The sequence below is a fragment of the Eumetopias jubatus genome, unplaced genomic scaffold (genome assembly GCF_037043125.1).
Source record: "Eumetopias jubatus isolate StellerSeaLion01/CBP00866 unplaced genomic scaffold, mEumJub1_p1.0 scaffold_6, whole genome shotgun sequence".
NCBI classification, from domain to species: domain Eukaryota; kingdom Metazoa; phylum Chordata; class Mammalia; order Carnivora; family Otariidae; genus Eumetopias; species Eumetopias jubatus.
The window spans coordinates 121,084,185-121,102,253 of record NW_028274812.1 but is presented as its reverse complement, the minus strand read 5'-3'; the positions used below and the strand labels follow the sequence as shown (position 1 = coordinate 121,102,253).

The following is an 18,069-nucleotide window of genomic DNA, read 5'->3' as shown; positions in this document are numbered from 1 at the left end:
ATTTTGCAGAAAAAAAGTTGCACAATTTTAACAGTATACAAGGTAACTTCTCCCATTCTCAAAAGTGTATTGAAGGGAATAAGCTACATTCCAGCATTCATTTTGAACGAGTTCTGCTTTATTAAGTTAATTGTTTATCAGCATTGGTACCTTTTAACAGCAATTGATTTGACAAAGTTGAGAACCTCCAGGCCATCCCTCAGTTTTGGTCAGGAAAATTCTAGACAATAGGTACACACAGTCTAATTAGGAAGTTAAATTGGGGGTGTGAGTAGGATAATCAGAAGGCTGGCACGGAACCCGTGGGGGACTGGTAGTCTTGGCAGTGTGGGGTTGGGAAGAGTAACACTTCCCCTCCAAGGCAAGGCACAAGGCTATTCGGCAAGGAGATGAGGGGTGAAATCCCACTGTCAAGGGCATGCTCAGGGAAGCCAGCTTTGCATGCAGTATGGGGACCATTCTGGCAACCATGAAGCTAGGCACTGGCGAAGGTTGGCTCAAGCTGTTCGCAAAGGCTTATGGTTCACCTGGTAAAAAGACAACAGGGATGACACTTGGGAACCACGTACCCTGTTCTCCCAGCTCCTCATTTGGATGAGGGCTGCAGGGAGGACATGCATTTCCAGAAGTCTTCTAAGATGTTTTTTTTTCTGCCGCCCTACCGTACCCTCTTGTCAAGCAGTAATTAGGACCAATATACAACAACAATCGCTAAAAAGGAGTGGAGGGGGCTAGAGCCCTGCTTGCACAGACCCCCCTTAGCTCCTAATCTTTCAGTGCTTTCAATGCCGGCCTCAAGAAGGATCCAAGGAACCCAGCTTAAGGTCACTGGTATGCTCTACACTTTTCACTTTTGTAATTTTTTTTAAGATTTTATTTATTTTTGACAGAGAGAGTGCACAAGCAGGGGAAGCAGCAGGCAGAGGGAGAGGCAGAAGCAGGCTTCCCACTGAGCAGGGAGCCCGATGCGGGGCTCGATCCCAGGACCCCGGGATCACGACCCGAGCCGAAGGCAGACACTCAACCGTCCGAGCCACCCAGGCACCCCTGTAATTTTTTTTTTTAAAGGTACTTTGAGAGAGAGAGAGAGAATGTGCACAAGCAGGGGGAAGAGCATAGGGGGAGGGAGAGGGACAAGCAGACTCTGCACTGAGCGTAGAGCCCAACGCAGGCCTATCCCAGGACCCTAAGATCATGACCTAAGCCGTAACCAAGAGTTGGACGCTTAACCCACTGAGCCACCCAGGCGCCCCACCCCTATATAAGTTTTTAAGCACACTCATATATAGTTATGTGCCAAGCACTGTCCTAAACACTGAAAATATTTACTCATTTAATCCCCTTAACAATTCAATAGAGTAGATGCTATTATTAACCTGATTTTAAGGTGGGGAAAGAGGTACAGAGAAATAGCTAACTTGTCTAAGGTCACAGCTAGCATGCACTGGAGCCAGGATTCACACCACAACAGTATGGTTCCAGAGCCTGCTTTCTGACCTCTACCATAATCTATAGGTGAATAAACAGGCACCAAGAAAGACCGTGATATGCCTTGGAATCAACTGTCAACAGGCTGCAACCAGTTCCTTGTACTGGTGGGGTGACCACAAGGCTCTAGAAGACAGTCAGCCTGGGTTTTTGAAATCTAGCTTTACCAGCTAGCTGTATGACAGGGGCACAGTTCCTTAACATATTGAAAGTTGTTTCTTTACTTTGTAAAATACCATACACCCAAAGGATAGTTTGATTTAAAAAAAAAAACCAATCAACCATTTGTGTAGAAGCTTAGCACTGTGGGGGCGCCTGGGTGGCTCAGTTGGTTAAGTGTCTGTCTTCAGCTCAGGTCATGATCCCAGGGTCCTGGCATCAGGTTCTCTGCTCAGCCGGGAGTCTGTTTCACCCTCTCCCCCGCCCCCACTCATGCTTTCTCTCTCTCTCTGCAGTAAATAAATAAAATCTTAAAAAAAAAGCAGCAGCAGCAGCAGCAGCTTAGCACTGTGTCTAGCATAGAGAAAGCAAAAATGTCGGTGGCTCCCGAGCCTCCTTGGTGCTGGTCGAGTACTAGGCCTGCTGCATCACATGCCCCAGGAACCCAGAAACTCACAGAAAATCCACAGCTCCCACCCCAGAGACCCTCACCTGGGAGATGCTGACGCCTGTGAGTCTCTCCACGCTCTCTGGCAGGCGGCTCAGGATGTCCAGTACTTCCCCAGTCACCTTGGCTGCCCCCACGGTCCCACCTCCACTGGACACCAGTGTGATCTTATTCGCTGAGGTCAAGGGACCACTGATCTCCTCTGCTACCTGGTAGGTGAGAGATGCCCACTCAGCACCTGTGGCCTGACCACACCCCTCCTAAAACGCCTTACCCTGGGCTTCAAGATCCTTGATCTTCTTTACTTTGTAAGGATCATTCTTCCTCACTTCAGTCACTGGCTTATAATTCCCACCCCTAACCTAGAGTCCCCTAGCCTGGTTCTTCCCAAGCCCCTCATTTCCCCCCCACCCTACAATCCCTGGTTCTGTTTCTCTCCTGGTGCACACACAACCTCCAGACCTGGGGCAGCTTCTCCAGCAGCATGTCCAGCTGAGCAGCCTCCTGGTACAGCTGGAATGCTTCTGCCTTCTTGGCCATCTGCTCGGCCTCAGCCCGGGCTCGAGCCCCTATGGCAAAGGCCTCGGCCTCCCCACGCATCTGAGAACGGTACAGGCAACTGTGGTACTGATGGGTGTAGTTGAGGACAAGAAACCCCAGCTCAAACAGCAACCCCCACTCACTCCACAAGCCAGCAAGAGCCACCTCTTAACTCACCCTCACAGACTCAGCTTCTGCCTCAGCCTGCATAATCAGCTGGGACCTGGGCACAGAAAGGGACGTGGGGGGGGAGGCGCTGAGGAAGGGCGAAAGGCAGGCCCCCTGGAGAGACACAGGCCCCTGTAACCCAAGTTCCGGAGAAGTTCAGGCAGTGAGGGCCTCAGTTCTTCATATGGGGGCACCCAGGTGGTGAAGGACAAGGATGGGGCCTGGGAGGGGGCATTTACTTCTCTGCCTCAGCTAGGCGCTCCAGCTTGTAGCGCTCAGCTTCCGCGGGCTTCCGAACTCGGGCCTCCAGCTCCTTCTCTCGTCGGGCGATCTCCTGTTCCTGCACTGCCACCTGCTGGGCCCGCTCCACCACCTGCACCTGTACCCGCTGCTCCTCGATCTGCTGCTTAGTTTTGGCCACCTGGGTAGGAGCAATGCTCAACATGAGAGCTGAAGAGCAAGTTCCCAGGCACCACGGAGAGAAGCCAGGGCCAGGGCTCCAGGGTGAGATATAAAAATAGAGCAGGTACATGAAATCAGTCCCTGGTGGGGTCAGCCAGCCCAGTGGAGTCCATTTCCCATATGGATCCCAATCATGGCTTGGGGGATGGCCTGATCCTCCTCAGGCAGCATCGAGGGTAGGACATTTTCCAAGCAACCTCGGCATCAAGAGCTGGATAGGGCTGGCATCTGGTCCCTGTTCTCCCTCAGGCCAGGCTAACTGTCCCTCTGTTGAGCTCCCATAATAGTCTATTTCTCTGCAGTGTCCCTCTCTAGAGTATGAGCACCTGGAGGGCTCTGATGCATGGTGGCCGTCTTCCACCTCCAGCCTCACTCAAATCCATCACTTCTCTCCATCTGTGCTGCTGTGACCTTCCTGCAAGCCATCATCAACTCCAGCCCTCCCTGCAATAGCTTCCTACTGGTTTGGCGGTGGAGGGGGGGGTGGGTGGGTATGTATCTTTTTCATTTTTATCTTTTGTAAATGGTACACATTCAAAGAAAAAACATGAACAGTGAGAAGCAAGGTTTCTGTCCACTTATTTCCTCAAACTACCTTGTTCCTTTCCCCAGAGGCAACCATTATAACCAGCTTCTTCTGTATTCTTCTTCCGGGGACATTCTAAACAATGACAAGAACGAGTAAATAGATCTGAAGGCTCTTGCCAAGATTTTGGTGAGGAGAGGTACCAGAGAGGTACATGCTTCTTTACTGCTCCACTGCTCTGGCTCAGCCATGGACCATCATCCCTGTGGGTCTTATCAATAGCAGAGATGATGCCCCTGCCTTTACTGCACCCATGTGTTCACTCCAGAGGAAAGGTGCTTCTGGATATGGCACCCCTGTGCTATCTCTGACCCTAAAATTTCAGACCGGTTCCAAACTGGACTAGTTGCTCTCTCCTTCAGTGTGCAGGATCTCTCTCTGTTGGAGCCCCTCCTGCCCCCTTTGTTTAGGCCCACCTTTTGATAAAATAACCCCCAGTAGCTTCCTTGGAAGAAGTATATGGGCAATAAGTTTTTTGAGATCTTGCTTTTCTGAGATTTTTATTCTTTCTATTTGAATGACAGAGTACAGGTTATTGTTAGAATTCATTTTCTATCTGAATTTTGAAGGCATTGCTCCACAGTCTTCAAGCTTCTTGAGAAATCTGAAGTCATTTTGATGCCTGACCCTTTGTGATCTGTTCTTTCTCTCTGGAAGCTTTTAGATCCTTTCTTTATTCTCCATGTTCTGAAATTTCACAGGGTAGTTGTTTTATTGTGCATTTGGTGGACTATTTCAATCTAGAAAGTCATACCTTTCAGAACAGATAAACATTAAAAAAGTTTTCCATTGGTGATTTTCCTCCCATTTTCTTTGTTCTGTTGATTTATTAGATTAATAAATCTGTAGATCAGGATTAATAAATTTATTACAATTAGAATCTATTAGAATTAGAGTAATAAATCCATAGATTCATTAGAATTTCTTCACTGTGATTTTTCCCCCTCATTTCTGCCATCCTACTGATTTCTAAGAGCTCTTTTTTTGTTTTCTGTTCTATGCCCTGATTTTCTAGATGTGAATTCTTCTCTTATCTCACTAAGAATATTAAAAAAAAATTTTTAAGTTTTCTTCTCCCTTCATAGTATGTATCCTCCAAACTGTTTTGCTGTTCGTGGTTTTACTCTCAGACTTTAACACTGCAGGATTCCCTCATATATCAGGTCATCCTTGGCTGGCTGCTCACAGTGAAGGAGGTCTAAACAGTGAAAGGAAACTGTGGGCATGTGGGTGAGGCTTGCTGAGTTTGAGCTTTACTCCAAGCTTTACTCTACGGTGATCTGGGCAGGTCATCTGCTGAGGAACCCATGATTCAGGATCCTTAAAAGTCTTTCGCTTTGGTCACGTTCCTCGGCACAGTCTTCTGATGACTTCTTTGGAAGACGGGAGTGTCTGGGGGCCAAATGCGGTAAGGGGGTTAGGGGAGGCTGTCAGCATTTAGCATTCAATGGTCACATCGTGCCCACCACTGATAAAGTACCACTGGCTTAGTCAATTTTGATGTCTTTCCGGCTTCCAAAATGATACTATGCTTTCTGTTCCTTCTGATCCTATTCTCTCCATCTGCTTTCGCCTTCTCCTTCTTCTTTTTAAAAATCACTCTGTGTGGTTTTAGTGAGGTTTTAGAGGGAGTGCAATTAACTGTATTTATTCAATCCATCATCTCTGAAAAAGCTTCCAACTTATCTTCCTGCTTCCTCTCTTGTCTTCAAGTCACACAAGTGACACAAGTGTCACACAAGTGACACAAGAGACACTTGTGACACAAGTCACAAAAGCCAGACTGATCCTTGTAAAAATGTAAATTAGACCATGGCACCTCGCTGCTTCAAGTTCTCCAATAGCATTCCACTGGGCTTTGAATGCTCTTCTAAGTCTCCAACACGGCCACCTGAACCCTATGTGACCTGGCCCTGCCTGCCTCACCATCTTACTCACAGCATACCAGCCCCACCAGATCAGAACCCCCCTCTCTGTTCTTGGGACACACCAAGCTCTTTCCTACCTCAGGGCCTTTGCATGTGATGGTCCTCTGCCTAACCACACATGGCTATTTATATTTAAAATTAATTAAAATTAAATAAAATTTAAAATTCTGTCTTCAGTCACATTTCACTAGCCACAGTTCTACAAGCCACATTTCACGCACTCAATATCACAGCACAGATTTACAGCATTTCCATCATCAAAGAAAGTTCTATTTGAACAGCCTAGAATGCTCTTGGCCCACAACTCTTTACATTGCTGGCTCCTTCTCATCCTCAGGTTTATCTCATAAATCACTTCCACATTGAAGCTTTTTGGATCGCCCCCAACCTAATATGGTACCTCTCCACTGTTTTTTTTTATCACTCTGTATATTTCCTTCATAGCACTTGAACAAGATAATTAGAACCTATGAAAGTTATTTACTTACTTATTAGCTGTTTCCTGTGTTATAATATATGCTCCACAAGGGCAGGAATCTTTTCTGTCTCATTCATACTTACATCCTCACTTCCAAAACAATGTCTGGCACATAGCAGGCACTTAATAGATATTTGTTGAATGAATCCTTAATTCCCCAAGCACCTAGCACAAAGCCTGGCACAAAATAAAGAACTGATAAAAGTTGGAACAGAGCCAAAACCAGCCCAATCCTTTGATTTACAGATAAGGAAAGTCTATTTAAGTTAAGGACCACGCAAGCTAATGGTTTCCACTATGTTAATGCTTCTCAAACTACAATGTATACATGAATCCCCTAGGGATTTTGTTAAAATGCAGATTCTAGGGGCACCTGGCTGGCTCAGTTGGTAGAGCATGCAACTCTTGATGTCAGGGTCATGCATTCAAGCCCCAGGTCGGGCGTGAAGCCTACTTTAAAAAAATCAATGCAGGGGGGCGCCTAGGTGGCTCAGATGGTTAAGCATCTGCCTTCGGCTCAGGTCATGATCGCAGAGTCCTGGGATCGAGTCCCGCATCAGGCTCCCTGCTCTGCGGGGAGCCTGCTTCTCCCTCTCCCTCTGCCTCTCTCTCTCTCTCTCTCTGACTCTCATGAATAAATAAAACATTAAAAAATTAAAAAAAAAAATCAATGCAGGGGTGCCTGGGTGGCTCAGTGGGTTAAGCGTCTGCCTTCAGCTCAGGTTACGATCCCAGGGTCCTGGATCGAGTCCCGCATTGGGCTTCCCAGTAGGGAGCCTGCTTCTCCCTCTGTCCCTTCCCCCTGCTCATGCTCTTACTTGCTCTCTCTCAATTGAATAAATAAAAAAATTTTTTTTAAAAATAATAAATAAAAAATAAAAAAATCAGTGCAGATTCTGATTCAGTCAGTAGGACTGGAGCTGGATATTTTGTATCTAATAAGCTCCACAGCCATGCTGATGCTGCTGGTAGGCAGACCACACTGAGGAGCCAAGTACTATGCCACACTCAATTGCCTGTCAAACCACCAGGAACTCAACATCATCAACTAAAGATGTTTTGTACTTCATCATCCTTTAAGGCTATACCAACTCTTGGCAAAAACAAATTTCCTAATATTGCTATCCTTTGGGTGAAGGTCTCAAAGTACAGTTGATTCTCATTATTCATGGTAGATCTGTTCTATAAAGTAGCCATGAATACTGAATTAGCAAATACTTATTTTGCTATCAGGGGAAATACACGGTTAGGTTCCTGTGAGCCCCTGTTCACGACAGATCAGTATATATCCTTGCTATATATGTGTTTCTGTTTAAAGATACCTTATATAATATACACTGTTGATTCATTAACAGCGAAGTTGCTGCCAACAGCACTATAACTCATGCCTGAAAGAAGCTTATCTAACACATGTAATTTCTCTGTAAATTATATCATAACCTCCTTGCACTTAGGAATACTTAGCACTTTAGCAGTATGTTTGGGGCCCAATTTAAACAGCAAAATCAAAAAATGTAGCAGTAAATATACTGTGAAAATGACACTCTATATCATTAGGGCTGAAACAAGAAGGCAGAACATCTTGTTCAACTTCAAATGCACATCAGGCAACTCAAATTTTTCATTGCTCTGTGCATGTCTGCAAATGATCACAAAGGTGCCACAAGGACTGTTTCTGGGGTTACCAGTAAATTTTAGTGAGTACGCAAATTCTCAAATACAGAATCTGCAAACAATGAGGACTGACCATGCCACCTTGTAATATCAAGGGCTGCCCATATCTCACTTCGCAGGATTCAAAGCCCAAGTCCATGTTTTCCTTCCCCATGCCCTTCTTGGATCACCAGGGCTGCTACGAGCCACGGAAAATCAGAAAAAGGTGCCACCTCCCATAGCATGGTGAGTGTGGAGCATGGGCTGGATCTTAGCTCTGCTTCAGCCACTCCTCCAGGTGCCCTTGCCCAGGGGACAATCTGCCCAAACATATGATCCCATCCTGACCATATCCCTTCTTGGCCTTTACTTTGCTTTTCAACTGAAATGCTTAGGTCTTTCAAATCTTCCTGATATGGAGGAGTTGGGTCAGAAATGTAGAGCCAGCATAAAGGGATCAGAGTTAGAATATGAGAAAGTGTGGCAGGCTAAGACGGAGGGCTTGAGAGGAACTAACTGCCCAGTGTGAGAGCTCTGACCTGAAGTTGATAGGCCAGGTCGGCCTGCGCTCGGCGGGTGTTGACCTCGATGTCATATGCAGCCTTCTTTAGCTCATAGTCTCTCTGCGCCTTGGCCATCTCGATCTCACTCAGGTACTGAGCAGACACCTTTTCCTGCTTAGCTTTGGCTTCCTGTCCACACAGCGATCAGAGAGGAAATTAGAGCAGGGAGAAGAAGGCCCCAGGAGGGAGAGCCTGCTCCTCACCAGGCTCCCCTGCATGTGGCCTCATCTATTTCCTCTGCCAACCCGGCTCTATGAGCCCTCACTCAGTTGTGCCCCTTCCATCCCCCCTCCCGCTGCATGCCCAAGAAGCCCACAGTGACCAAGTGATCCCCCAAGTGGAATCTCTCTCACCCGGATCCCAGCGTCTCTTTTGGCTTCTGCTTCCCCAATCCGAGCATCTTTTTGGACTTGAGCTGTTCTAGCCTTCCCTAAGGAGTGCAAATAGTCCTGTGACAGAGAAGCAGCAATCAGAATCCTTGGGAGGGTTTAAGAGATGGGAGCAGGGAACTGGAGAGGATCAGCCACCTAAGTTTACCTGATCATCATGAATGTCCTTCAGGGTGTAGCTAACCACACTGATGCCCATGTTGACCAGGTCTGAGGAGGCCACTTTGAAAACTTGCTCTGAGAATTTCTGCCTGTCCTTATAGATTTCCTAGGGTAACAGAATGGTGGGAAGGAGGAACTTAAGCTCTCAGTCCTGTCTACTGTCTCCCAGAGACTAGCAGGGTCCTTAGGTGCCACTCACTCTGACATCTCTTCCAGATCTTTCCCTGCCCTCAAGCCCACCTCCACAGTCATGTGAGCCATGATAGCCCTCTGGTGGCCCTCCAGAGTCTCCAGTGCAATGTGGGCAATCTCAGCCTCCGTCTTCCCCAGGAACATCTGGCAGGCAGCTGCCAACATCTCCTTGTTCTGCCCCTGGATTTTCACCTGTAACCAGAGTAGGGATAGGGAAAATGTGGTGAAGGTCTCATGAAACCAGGTAGGAAGCAGGAAGAGAATGGAAGAGTCAAGTGCCCTGGGGGTCCCTGGAGAAGGTGAGACTTAGCAGAGACATTTCTCTGCAGCCAGAGGTTGGGAAGGCCATGGTCAGAAGATTCTTAATGTCTGGGGACAAAGAAGGTGATGAGGGAATGGACTCCAGGGGGGAAAGGCTCTGAAAGCCTCACCTGGGCAATGCCAGTGACTGAGATGGGGACCCCATGGCGAGTGTAAACCTTTTCACTCTTGACATTGAGGGTCAGTGTGTTGAGAGAGATCCTATGGGAAAAAGAAGGAGTGGACAGTGAGAAAAAAAGAAAAGAGAGAAAACTGGGGTTCCCCTTCCCTGGTTCTTTTTCTACCTACCTCTGGATTTGCTGGATGCAGGGCAGGACAAAGACACGTCCTCCAGCCACCATGACTGGGGGGCTTCGGCAGAAACCTGCAAGGTACGGGAGCAGTAAACCGCACTGGCAGGGGCAGGGCTAGAATATGGAAGACTGAAAAACTAGAGTGGGGGGGGGATAATCCCCACAAGAAAAGCTGGGAGCTGGAGGGGAGGCAGTCTGGGCCTTGGAAGGGTAGCACTGGGAATCACAAGTGGGTGGCTTGCAGCCATGGAGGTGGGGTGTGTGTGGGGGGGTGGACAGAAGGCCCGGGCCTGGGGAGCTGGTAGGGAGAAGGGTAAGGGGTAGAGGCCGGACCGCAAGTTTGGGGGACACTGGCTGAGAAGAGAACATTACTTACCGGAGACCACCATGGCCTCATTTGGGCCACAGGTGAAAAACATGGCTCAGGTTGAAGCTGGAGGAAAGGGAGAGAAAGCCTTTGCGGGCGGGGTCCACAGGAGTGAATGTTCTCTCTTTCCCGTCAGTCTCGCCCAATCTCCAGCCACCAGGGCCCAGTCCCTTCCGCACCCGTGGGTCCGCTAAGGCATTTCCCTGTTAAGTCGCACAGATCCCCAGCGGCTCCCTCCGCCCCCCGCCGGCTTGCGGCCACTCCCTTCCCCCCTGCCCCCTCCCGCCTTCGGTGAGGAGTTTCTCGCTCCTCTGATAAAGCTCTCCCGCGCCTAGAGGCCCGCAGACCTTGCGGCACCCTGCCTGCTCCTCCGCAGTCCGATTACATCTCCCTTCCCCACCCACCTTCCCGCACGCTGGCGGCGGCCCGGCCAGGGCTCGCACCGAGTCGGGGAGCGGAGGAGCTGTCCGGAGGGTGGAGGGGACGGCTTCCCAGCCAGCCCCGCCGACACTCGCGCCCCTCACTCGGCCGCACCCTGTTCCTGCGGCAGACGCGACCCCGCCCCCCGCGGCGGGACACCCTCCGCCCCGCCCCTTTCCCGGCAAGCCGCGCTCGCGTCCGCGGCCCGCCTGCTGCCGGGCCTACGCCGGCTGCCCCGCCTGCTGGGCGCGCCGCCAGCCCCGCCGCCCCCCTTCCCCGGCCGGGAGCTCCGCCCCGGGAAGCGGGACGTGACCTCCGTGAGTCTGCAACCCAGGGCCGGGGAGATTGACCCATCTCTGATTTGCCCCGCGGTAACTGGAAAACCGCACACTGGGCAACGAAGACCGCATCCGGTCATCTGGGGCGGAGCGCCTGCCGGGGACGTGGCCTCTGCTCCGCCCGCCCGCCCTTAGCGCCGGAAGGCGGGGAGGGGTGGGGAATTGCCGCGAGCAAAGATTCGCACACTCAGATGACGGACAGTAAATCGACTTTATTTGTGTTCACAGAACATACCGGGCGACCCCACAGCCGCCCGCTGACAGCCCACCGACCTTCGACACCCTAGCCACCCCTTGGGGGCAACTTCGAGAAGATCGAAAGCCAAGGACCTTATCCCCAATGGTCCGCCAAAGCCTCACGCAGTAGATCCAAGGAGTTGAAATCCTGGAGGACGGAATACCAGCCCCTAAACTACGACCCGCCACCATCCTTGACTCTCAGCCCGGGCGCTCTCCCAGATCGAGGACCTTTCCATTCGTTCTGAAGGAGAACCAAAGCGCCCAGCCTCCCAACTTTCCCACAAAGCTCAACAAATACCAAGAGTGCATTTTCAGCAGGGAGGCACATCTCACACCCCTGCATAAGTTAAAATAAATATTACATACACCCCTCCATCACTCAGGGGGACATACATAAATACATATAAATATTAATTAGGATCAGTGGGAAATAAATTAATGACGCTCTTCCCCACGGCGGCCTAGCCCGGGAGTGTCGGTGCGGAGTGTCGGCGCTCGTTTCATCCCAGGCTCGGGCTGGCGTCTCCGCGGCAGTATTTTGAGTTTAAGTTGCCTCGAAAGTCCCAGTTTGGGATACGCTCTCGCGCACCAGGTACACCTGGTGTTTCTTTGGTTTTTCGGACTCTCTTGAGTGGGGGGATGTGGGGAGTCCCGGTTAGAAGGCGGCCGGGTGTTGCTGTAGGAAAGTGCTGAGGTCCAGAGCGTAGTCCGAGGGCTCAGAGGTCAGATTAAGGGGCTCAAGGACCGGGGGCGCCGGGGTGGGCGCGGGAGCTGCGCCGCTGGGGGCGTCCTCCGGGGCCAGCGGTGCCGGCACACCCTCTTCAGCCATCAGGATCTGGCAGAAGATGACGGTGAGCAGGAGAAAAAGGAGCCTTTTGGCAGGGTTCGGATCCTCGACTGGCAGCTGGCGCCGGACCTGAAGAGAGACAACAAAGGCGACAGGTTAGCTGAGGACCCCGGCGTCCGGCCGTTCCCCCTGCCCCTCCGGCTGCCCACTTCCACTACACTCACCATTCGTGGGTAGAGGACCCTACGGCTGCGCTTCCGATGCCCGCGGGAGGCGGTGGGGCGCGCGGCAGGGGCCACCGCGGGCTCCGGGAGAGGGTCGAAGGTGAAGATCTCAGGACCAGAGCCCCGCCGGGGTCCGGGGCTGGCGGAGGAGACTGGGGTCGGGGCCCGCAGGACGGTCATGGTAGGGAGTGAGCTGCGAGAGTGACACATGGCGCACTGAGCGGAGCGGAAGGCCGACTGCAGACGTGCAGCGGTGCAGAGCAAATTATGTGCGCCCCAGAATTGGGCGGGTCCTTCTCGACTCCACCCGCCGCTGGGAGCGGTGGCCGGAGCAAGCTGGAAATTCCGACGGTTAAGCAAAGAGAGGGGGTGGTGACTTGGCCTGTGCAACCTAGGCGCTGAAGTGTGTGTTGTGAGTGTGTGAGTTGTGAGTGGAATGGGTGAGATTCCGGGCGCAGGCACATGTCAGGGCATGCGGTAGCTGGAGAGCGGCCAGCAGAGAGCTTAGGAGGTGGTTGGGCCACTGGCCCCATCTCTGGGGAGGCAGGCGGACTGACAAATCTGGCCATGCTGGGACAATAGTGACCTAGCAGAGTCAAGGAATTACGGTTACACACGCACATTCATACACTTGTAGCTACACATAGAAAACACACGCACGCCAAGAGGAAAGTCATTACAGAAATAGCCAAGAAGACAGAGAAATGAACACACTAGTACACACAGACCTGATGTTGCCCGCCTCAGCACACACCACATTGTAGGGGTAGAAAAAATAGTCCTTTCCTTCTGGCTTCTTGGGCTGGTCTGATAATTAAATTGATGTAAGTAACAGGAGAAAAACAGATTTAATTATGTACTTCAGGAGCCCAAGAAGCCCTGAGATTCAAAGGCAATTGAGGTTTATATGCCATCTCGAGCTAAGGAACGGAACAGGGGCCTGGGGCTTCAAAAGGGCGGAGGGCAATTCACCCGCAGATGTTTGGGAGTCAGATGTTTGCCCCGCCAAGCAGGTAAGTCTTTTAGATAAAAAGTTATCTCTGGTAATAGCTGTCCTTGTGGTTCAGGACCCTATCTAAATTCTTCTAGGCAGTTAAGGGAGAGGTAAAAAGCTTGTCCCCGAGTCCGCTGGGTGTCGATTGCCTTCAGCTCAAAATAATTCACATGCCAAGGTGGCACATTTTGGGGTGTCCTATCCTGCTCCCCTTTACCGTGCACATACACAAAGCAAAAGTGCAGAGACTTCGCAGGGGCAACACAATAAAGCTACCTACGAAGATGTGTGCAGAAAAGCTCACGTAAGGCTGGTGCCACAAAACAAAGGCAAGAGGTTAGCAGCTACCTGGATTTGTCCTTGTCGTAGTAGAAAAAATAACACTATCTATGTAAAGACCATTTTAAACTGTGAGACGTTATGCAAATGTGGTAATGGTAATAACTTAAGAGAATTGGTGTATTTTCATAACTGCCTTAGAGACAGCTGCTCATGGACACACGATTTGACATCCTTTGAGCATTTACTGGTGCCAGGCACCCTGTTAAAGGTCCTGTTGAGGGGCACCTGGGTAGCTCAGTCATTAAGCATCTGCCTTCGGCTCAGGTCATGATCCCGGGGTCCTGGGATCGAGCCCCGCATCGGGCTCCCTGCTCAGCGGGAAGCCTGCTTCTCCCTCTCCCGCTCCCCCCACTTGTGTTTCCTCTCTCGTTCTGTCTCTGTCAAATAAATAAATAAAATCCTAAAAAAAAAATAAAAGCCCCTATTGAAAATACTGAGGTTGGTTTCAGGGTGTGGGCTGCTGACTCAGCGGCACCTCACCCTATGCGTGGGGAGGGACGCCGACCAGGAGAACTCTCCCGAGGGTCTTAAGGAAACTGAACAGTAAGTGTAAAGGGGAGACCCAAAGGAACTAGGGTTCCCATCTGCTAATCAATCAGGTGAGGCTTCATGGAAGAGTGGCATTTGAGATGACTTTGAACAGTGGGTTCACAGGGTGGGATCCCACAGGGTCAGATGTGGAAGATGACTGTGAGGAAGAGAATGGAATCAGCAAAGGCCTTGAGCTGGAAAAGTACAGGATGTGTTTGGGGAATCACAAGAAAAACAATCTTACAGTAAGTTTCCTGTAAAGGAGTAGTGGGAAGTAATGATTCTGGAAAGGAGGTGGGCAGAGTGGGGAGAGCTTAGCTGAAGCTCCAGGCCAGGAGATTGAGTTTGACTCTAGATGCTGGATTCTGTGGGTCACGGAAGGATATAAAAGGAGGGTAGTTCAAGCTGGGAACTAAGTAGAATGACAAGTATGCCCTGGGTGGGGAGACACTGAGGCAGGGAATAGGAGGCTATTGGAAGGGTTCAGGTGGAAGGTAACAAGGGCCTGAGATGGGCCATGGAAGAGGGAAACAAGAGGCAGGGTGGCAGTAAGAGACATCCCTAGCATAAGACCACAGCGAGTTAGCAATGAGATGGGAATCATTAGAACCTGGGAGTGTGGAGAGTGGGGTGCTGACAGTAAGAGCATGAAGGCATCAAGGCTGACTCCAGGGATTTGAAAGGCATCTGGCTCAGGTCTTTACTCCAGATCATATTATGCCTGGTGCACGCAGAGTACACGTATGATCTCTTCCGTTACAGGCTGTGTCACACGTGTCTCTGTGCCCTGCATGAAACCCAGCACAGTGCCTTACCTGTAGTAGTTGCTCAACAGTCTTGTTAAATGAAAGCTGGAAATGCAGAACGATAAATGCACATATGGTATTCACACCCTGGCTGGGTCACCCTAAGCTTTGAGACACAGATACATTCTTTCAAACCCCACATACAGATTTTTAGCATCTTAAGAACAGCTGGGACAATTCTTACACACCAAACAAGGAACACCTAATGGCATTTCTCAAGCAAGGATGTGTGGGATGCAAATAGGGACATCCCCACATTTGGACTCCAATAGATACATTATTGCTGTATATACAACTGCTACCTGGGCCTCTATGTTGCTTTATTTTATACCCATTACTGCTATCTAAACTCATGTGTTACCTACTTCTTCCTGACCAGCAGAAAACACACCTCCTCTACAGAGACACATCCCTTTCCCATACCTGCCTTTCACACCTGCCAACATCATTGTTTTTACACTCAAGCAGTGAGCCTGCACACCGACCTGCACCCTTATTCCAAGGCAACCTGCACACTACACAGTGATTAACACGAATACAAGACTACTTGCATATGTGGATGGGCCCACATACATGCTCACACAGATATAAATTGGGAGTGGGGGGGATAGTGATGATGGAAGGACATGGCTTGGTGGGAGGCAGGGTGGGGGGCACCCAAGGTCAGGAATGCACAACTTGTTTATGATGGAAAATTTCTCTAGGGCATTTGGCAGGGAGGGGAAATGAAGAGGGATGTCAGGATCTTGTTTCACCACTACCTCCCACATCTGGAATCTGGGCCTCCAGCTGGGCCTAGTTATCTTTACCGTCCTCCTGGCACAAAGAGACCTTTCTTTGTAGCAAGACCAGAATAGGACAGAGAAGAACCGGAAAACTCAGACTACTCGCCATTCCTTCCCAACCAATCTCATCCCTGTTCCTCCACCCTCAGAGACCCGGGGCTCTGCCTCATCCGCCCGCACCCCCCCATACAGGAAGCTAGGGAAAGGTTGAGAGTGAATCATTAAGCCAATGAAAGGGTGTGGGGGTGAGTGCTGGGGGATGAGTTAAGGCCAGGAAGGGCCAGGGGCTGAGACCAGCAGCTGCACCAGTTCTCACTGCCTGAATCCTAGGGAAACGGGCCCTTGGCCCCTTTCCATTTCACTGCTCTCACGGCTCCTCATTTCCTCCCCATCTTCCCCAAGATTGCTATGATCCTTCCTTTCCCTCATTTGACCTGTGATCTTGACCTCCCACCAACCTCTTTCTTAGCCCCTTGTTCATTTTCTTACAACACTTGCTACATGGGGAATCATTTTATGTATTTGTTTACTTTTTGTTGTTTGTCTCCCCCCACTGGAATATAATCTCCATAAACATACAGGATGACGTCCGCTCTTTTTCTCATGGTATCTTGGTGGTATCTCCAGTACTTGGCCTTTCACCCAGTAGGAGGTTAACAAATATTCTTAAATCCATCTCCTCTGAGGAGCTATCCTTCACCCTCAGAGGTGTCTGTTTGTCCAGCTGTGTGTCCTTTCAGAGGTTCCCCCCTCCCCCACCCACCTCCCACCAAATGCTTCCTCTCCAAAGAGGAGATGCTGGATGCTCAACTGTGGCTCAGGAGGATCTGCCATTAAATTGGGAATAACTGAGCAGGTGATGGATGGCAAAGCACTGGCCCTCACTCTGTAAATCCCTGGCATAAGAGTGAGTCATGCCTGCCGGCCCACCTAGAGTACTGCTACATTGCTGACCGAAGTCTAGAATGGGGGACAAGGGTAATGGGAAGGAGACAGATATTTAGAAGTGGGAGCATTTGAAAAAGGGAAAGAGGTAGAGGGCTGGAGTCAGGGTACTCAGGAAATAGAGACTGAAAGCTCAGTGGCACCCGACATTTGGTAGATGCTCAGCAACTTTGTTGACTTGAGATGGATTTGTGATAGACAGGAGATATGGTGTAGCAAAAAAGAGCATATTAGAATCTGGTGGTGTTAGAGGAAACTGGGTTTAAATTCCGGCTCTGCTACCTATTAACTACATGATACTGGGCCAGTTACTTCTCTGAAAATGTCTCCTCAATTGCAAAGTGGGCATATTGGTTTTAAGGTTTAAGGTGAGGCTTAAGGATACGAGTGTATGCTCCTAGGCACATAGCAGGTGCTTCTTCTGTGATGGTCATTATTAGTATTATACGAGGAGGGACTGCTTTGGAGGGGATGTGGGCAGCAGTGAGCTAACCCGGGAGCAGGAGACCAGGATGACAAAATAGCCTCCAACTGCTAAGATCATCAAGAGATAGAATTTCTCTTTCTGTTTTCATCCCCCGCCCCCCCCCGCCCCTTCCTTCCCTCTCCATCTCAGGGCAGGTTTTGTGGCTTTTTCGTTTCTCCAAAGAAGCAGAGACTTCTGCATTCCTAGTTCTTGTTGGGCCAATGTGACTGATTTTAAATACCCTTCCCCTGGCCCTATGCGCACACGTTCTCATTGGAACAATTCTTGCCAGAGGTATGGCGGTAGGGTGGGGTGGTGAGTTCTTGGCAGCGAGTTAATAAATGGCCATCAGAAACAACGATTCGGGCCTTAGGAGGGTCAAGATCAGTTCCTGGCAGTTTTCCCTGATGCAAAAGGAAGGCAAGAGTGCGTGGAGCACCAAGGTAAGGTCACAAGAGAACACGGTATCCCCTGCCTTGGGATGTAGGTTGGCCCCTCCTAGCTCAGCTCAACTCAACCCAAATTCCCTGGAGGCTGCTGAGAGTGGGGGAGCTGAGAAGGGACCCAGTGTGCCTGTTGTTCTGCCAACGCTGGCTTCCCAGGGCCCCGTGCTGTAGCTCCACCCTTTGGCCTCAGTTTCCTACCGGGTAATAACTTCATGAGAACAGGACTTTAACCATCTTGTTCACTGCTCTGTATTCAGTGCCTAAAACTGTGCTTCTCCATCACTACCAGCCGCCTGCAAAGGCTGGGAATGTAGGGCCCTTTAATCCATTAATGTTGCAGAGCTGGGACTTCATATGGGAAGCAGCTTGCCTCTCTCTGTAGAGCGCTCCCATATCAGCATTGGAAAGTATGATGGTGATTTAATTCAAAGCACAGAAGAGGTGGTGGGGGAGGGGAAAGTGCAACAAATAAAGTATTTCCCCCTTTGTCCTGCTTTTTCAGACACCCTGTATTTACTGGATGAGTTGATCTGTAAAGTCAACTGCTT

General features: G+C 50.1%; 2 protein-coding genes and 1 long non-coding RNA gene across 5 annotated transcripts in view; 1 reads left to right on the top strand and 2 right to left on the bottom strand.

Moving 5' to 3' along the window:
- Window positions 1–96: 96 nt before the first annotated feature.
- FLOT1 (flotillin 1) lies at window positions 97–10,755 on the bottom strand. Its single transcript, XM_028091128.2, has 13 exons — window positions 10,602–10,755; window positions 10,207–10,263; window positions 9,826–9,901; window positions 9,648–9,738; window positions 9,265–9,408; window positions 9,011–9,130; window positions 8,827–8,922; window positions 8,450–8,602; window positions 3,043–3,224; window positions 2,813–2,858; window positions 2,558–2,695; window positions 2,140–2,304; window positions 97–527 (listed from the first exon to the last, which is right to left on the bottom strand). Exons 2-13 carry the CDS (start codon window positions 10,247–10,249, stop codon window positions 498–500), a joined length of 1,284 nt encoding a protein of 427 aa, XP_027946929.1. The 5' UTR covers window positions 10,250–10,263; window positions 10,602–10,755; the 3' UTR covers window positions 97–497.
- Window positions 10,756–11,147: 392 nt separating this feature from the next.
- Window positions 11,148–12,451, bottom strand: IER3 (immediate early response 3). Its single transcript, XM_028091130.2, has 2 exons — window positions 12,207–12,451; window positions 11,148–12,111 (listed from the first exon to the last, which is right to left on the bottom strand). Exons 1-2 carry the CDS (start codon window positions 12,414–12,416, stop codon window positions 11,851–11,853), a joined length of 471 nt encoding a protein of 156 aa, XP_027946931.1. The 5' UTR covers window positions 12,417–12,451; the 3' UTR covers window positions 11,148–11,850.
- Window positions 12,452–17,276: 4,825 nt separating this feature from the next.
- LOC114199246 (uncharacterized) overlaps window positions 17,277–18,069 on the top strand; it is a 56,910-nt gene continuing 56,117 nt past the window's right edge. For all 3 annotated transcript variants that reach the window (XR_015768371.1, XR_015768373.1, XR_015768372.1), the window contains exon 1: window positions 17,277–17,518. This is a non-coding gene — a long non-coding RNA (uncharacterized LOC114199246). The remainder of the gene's footprint in view (window positions 17,519–18,069) is intronic.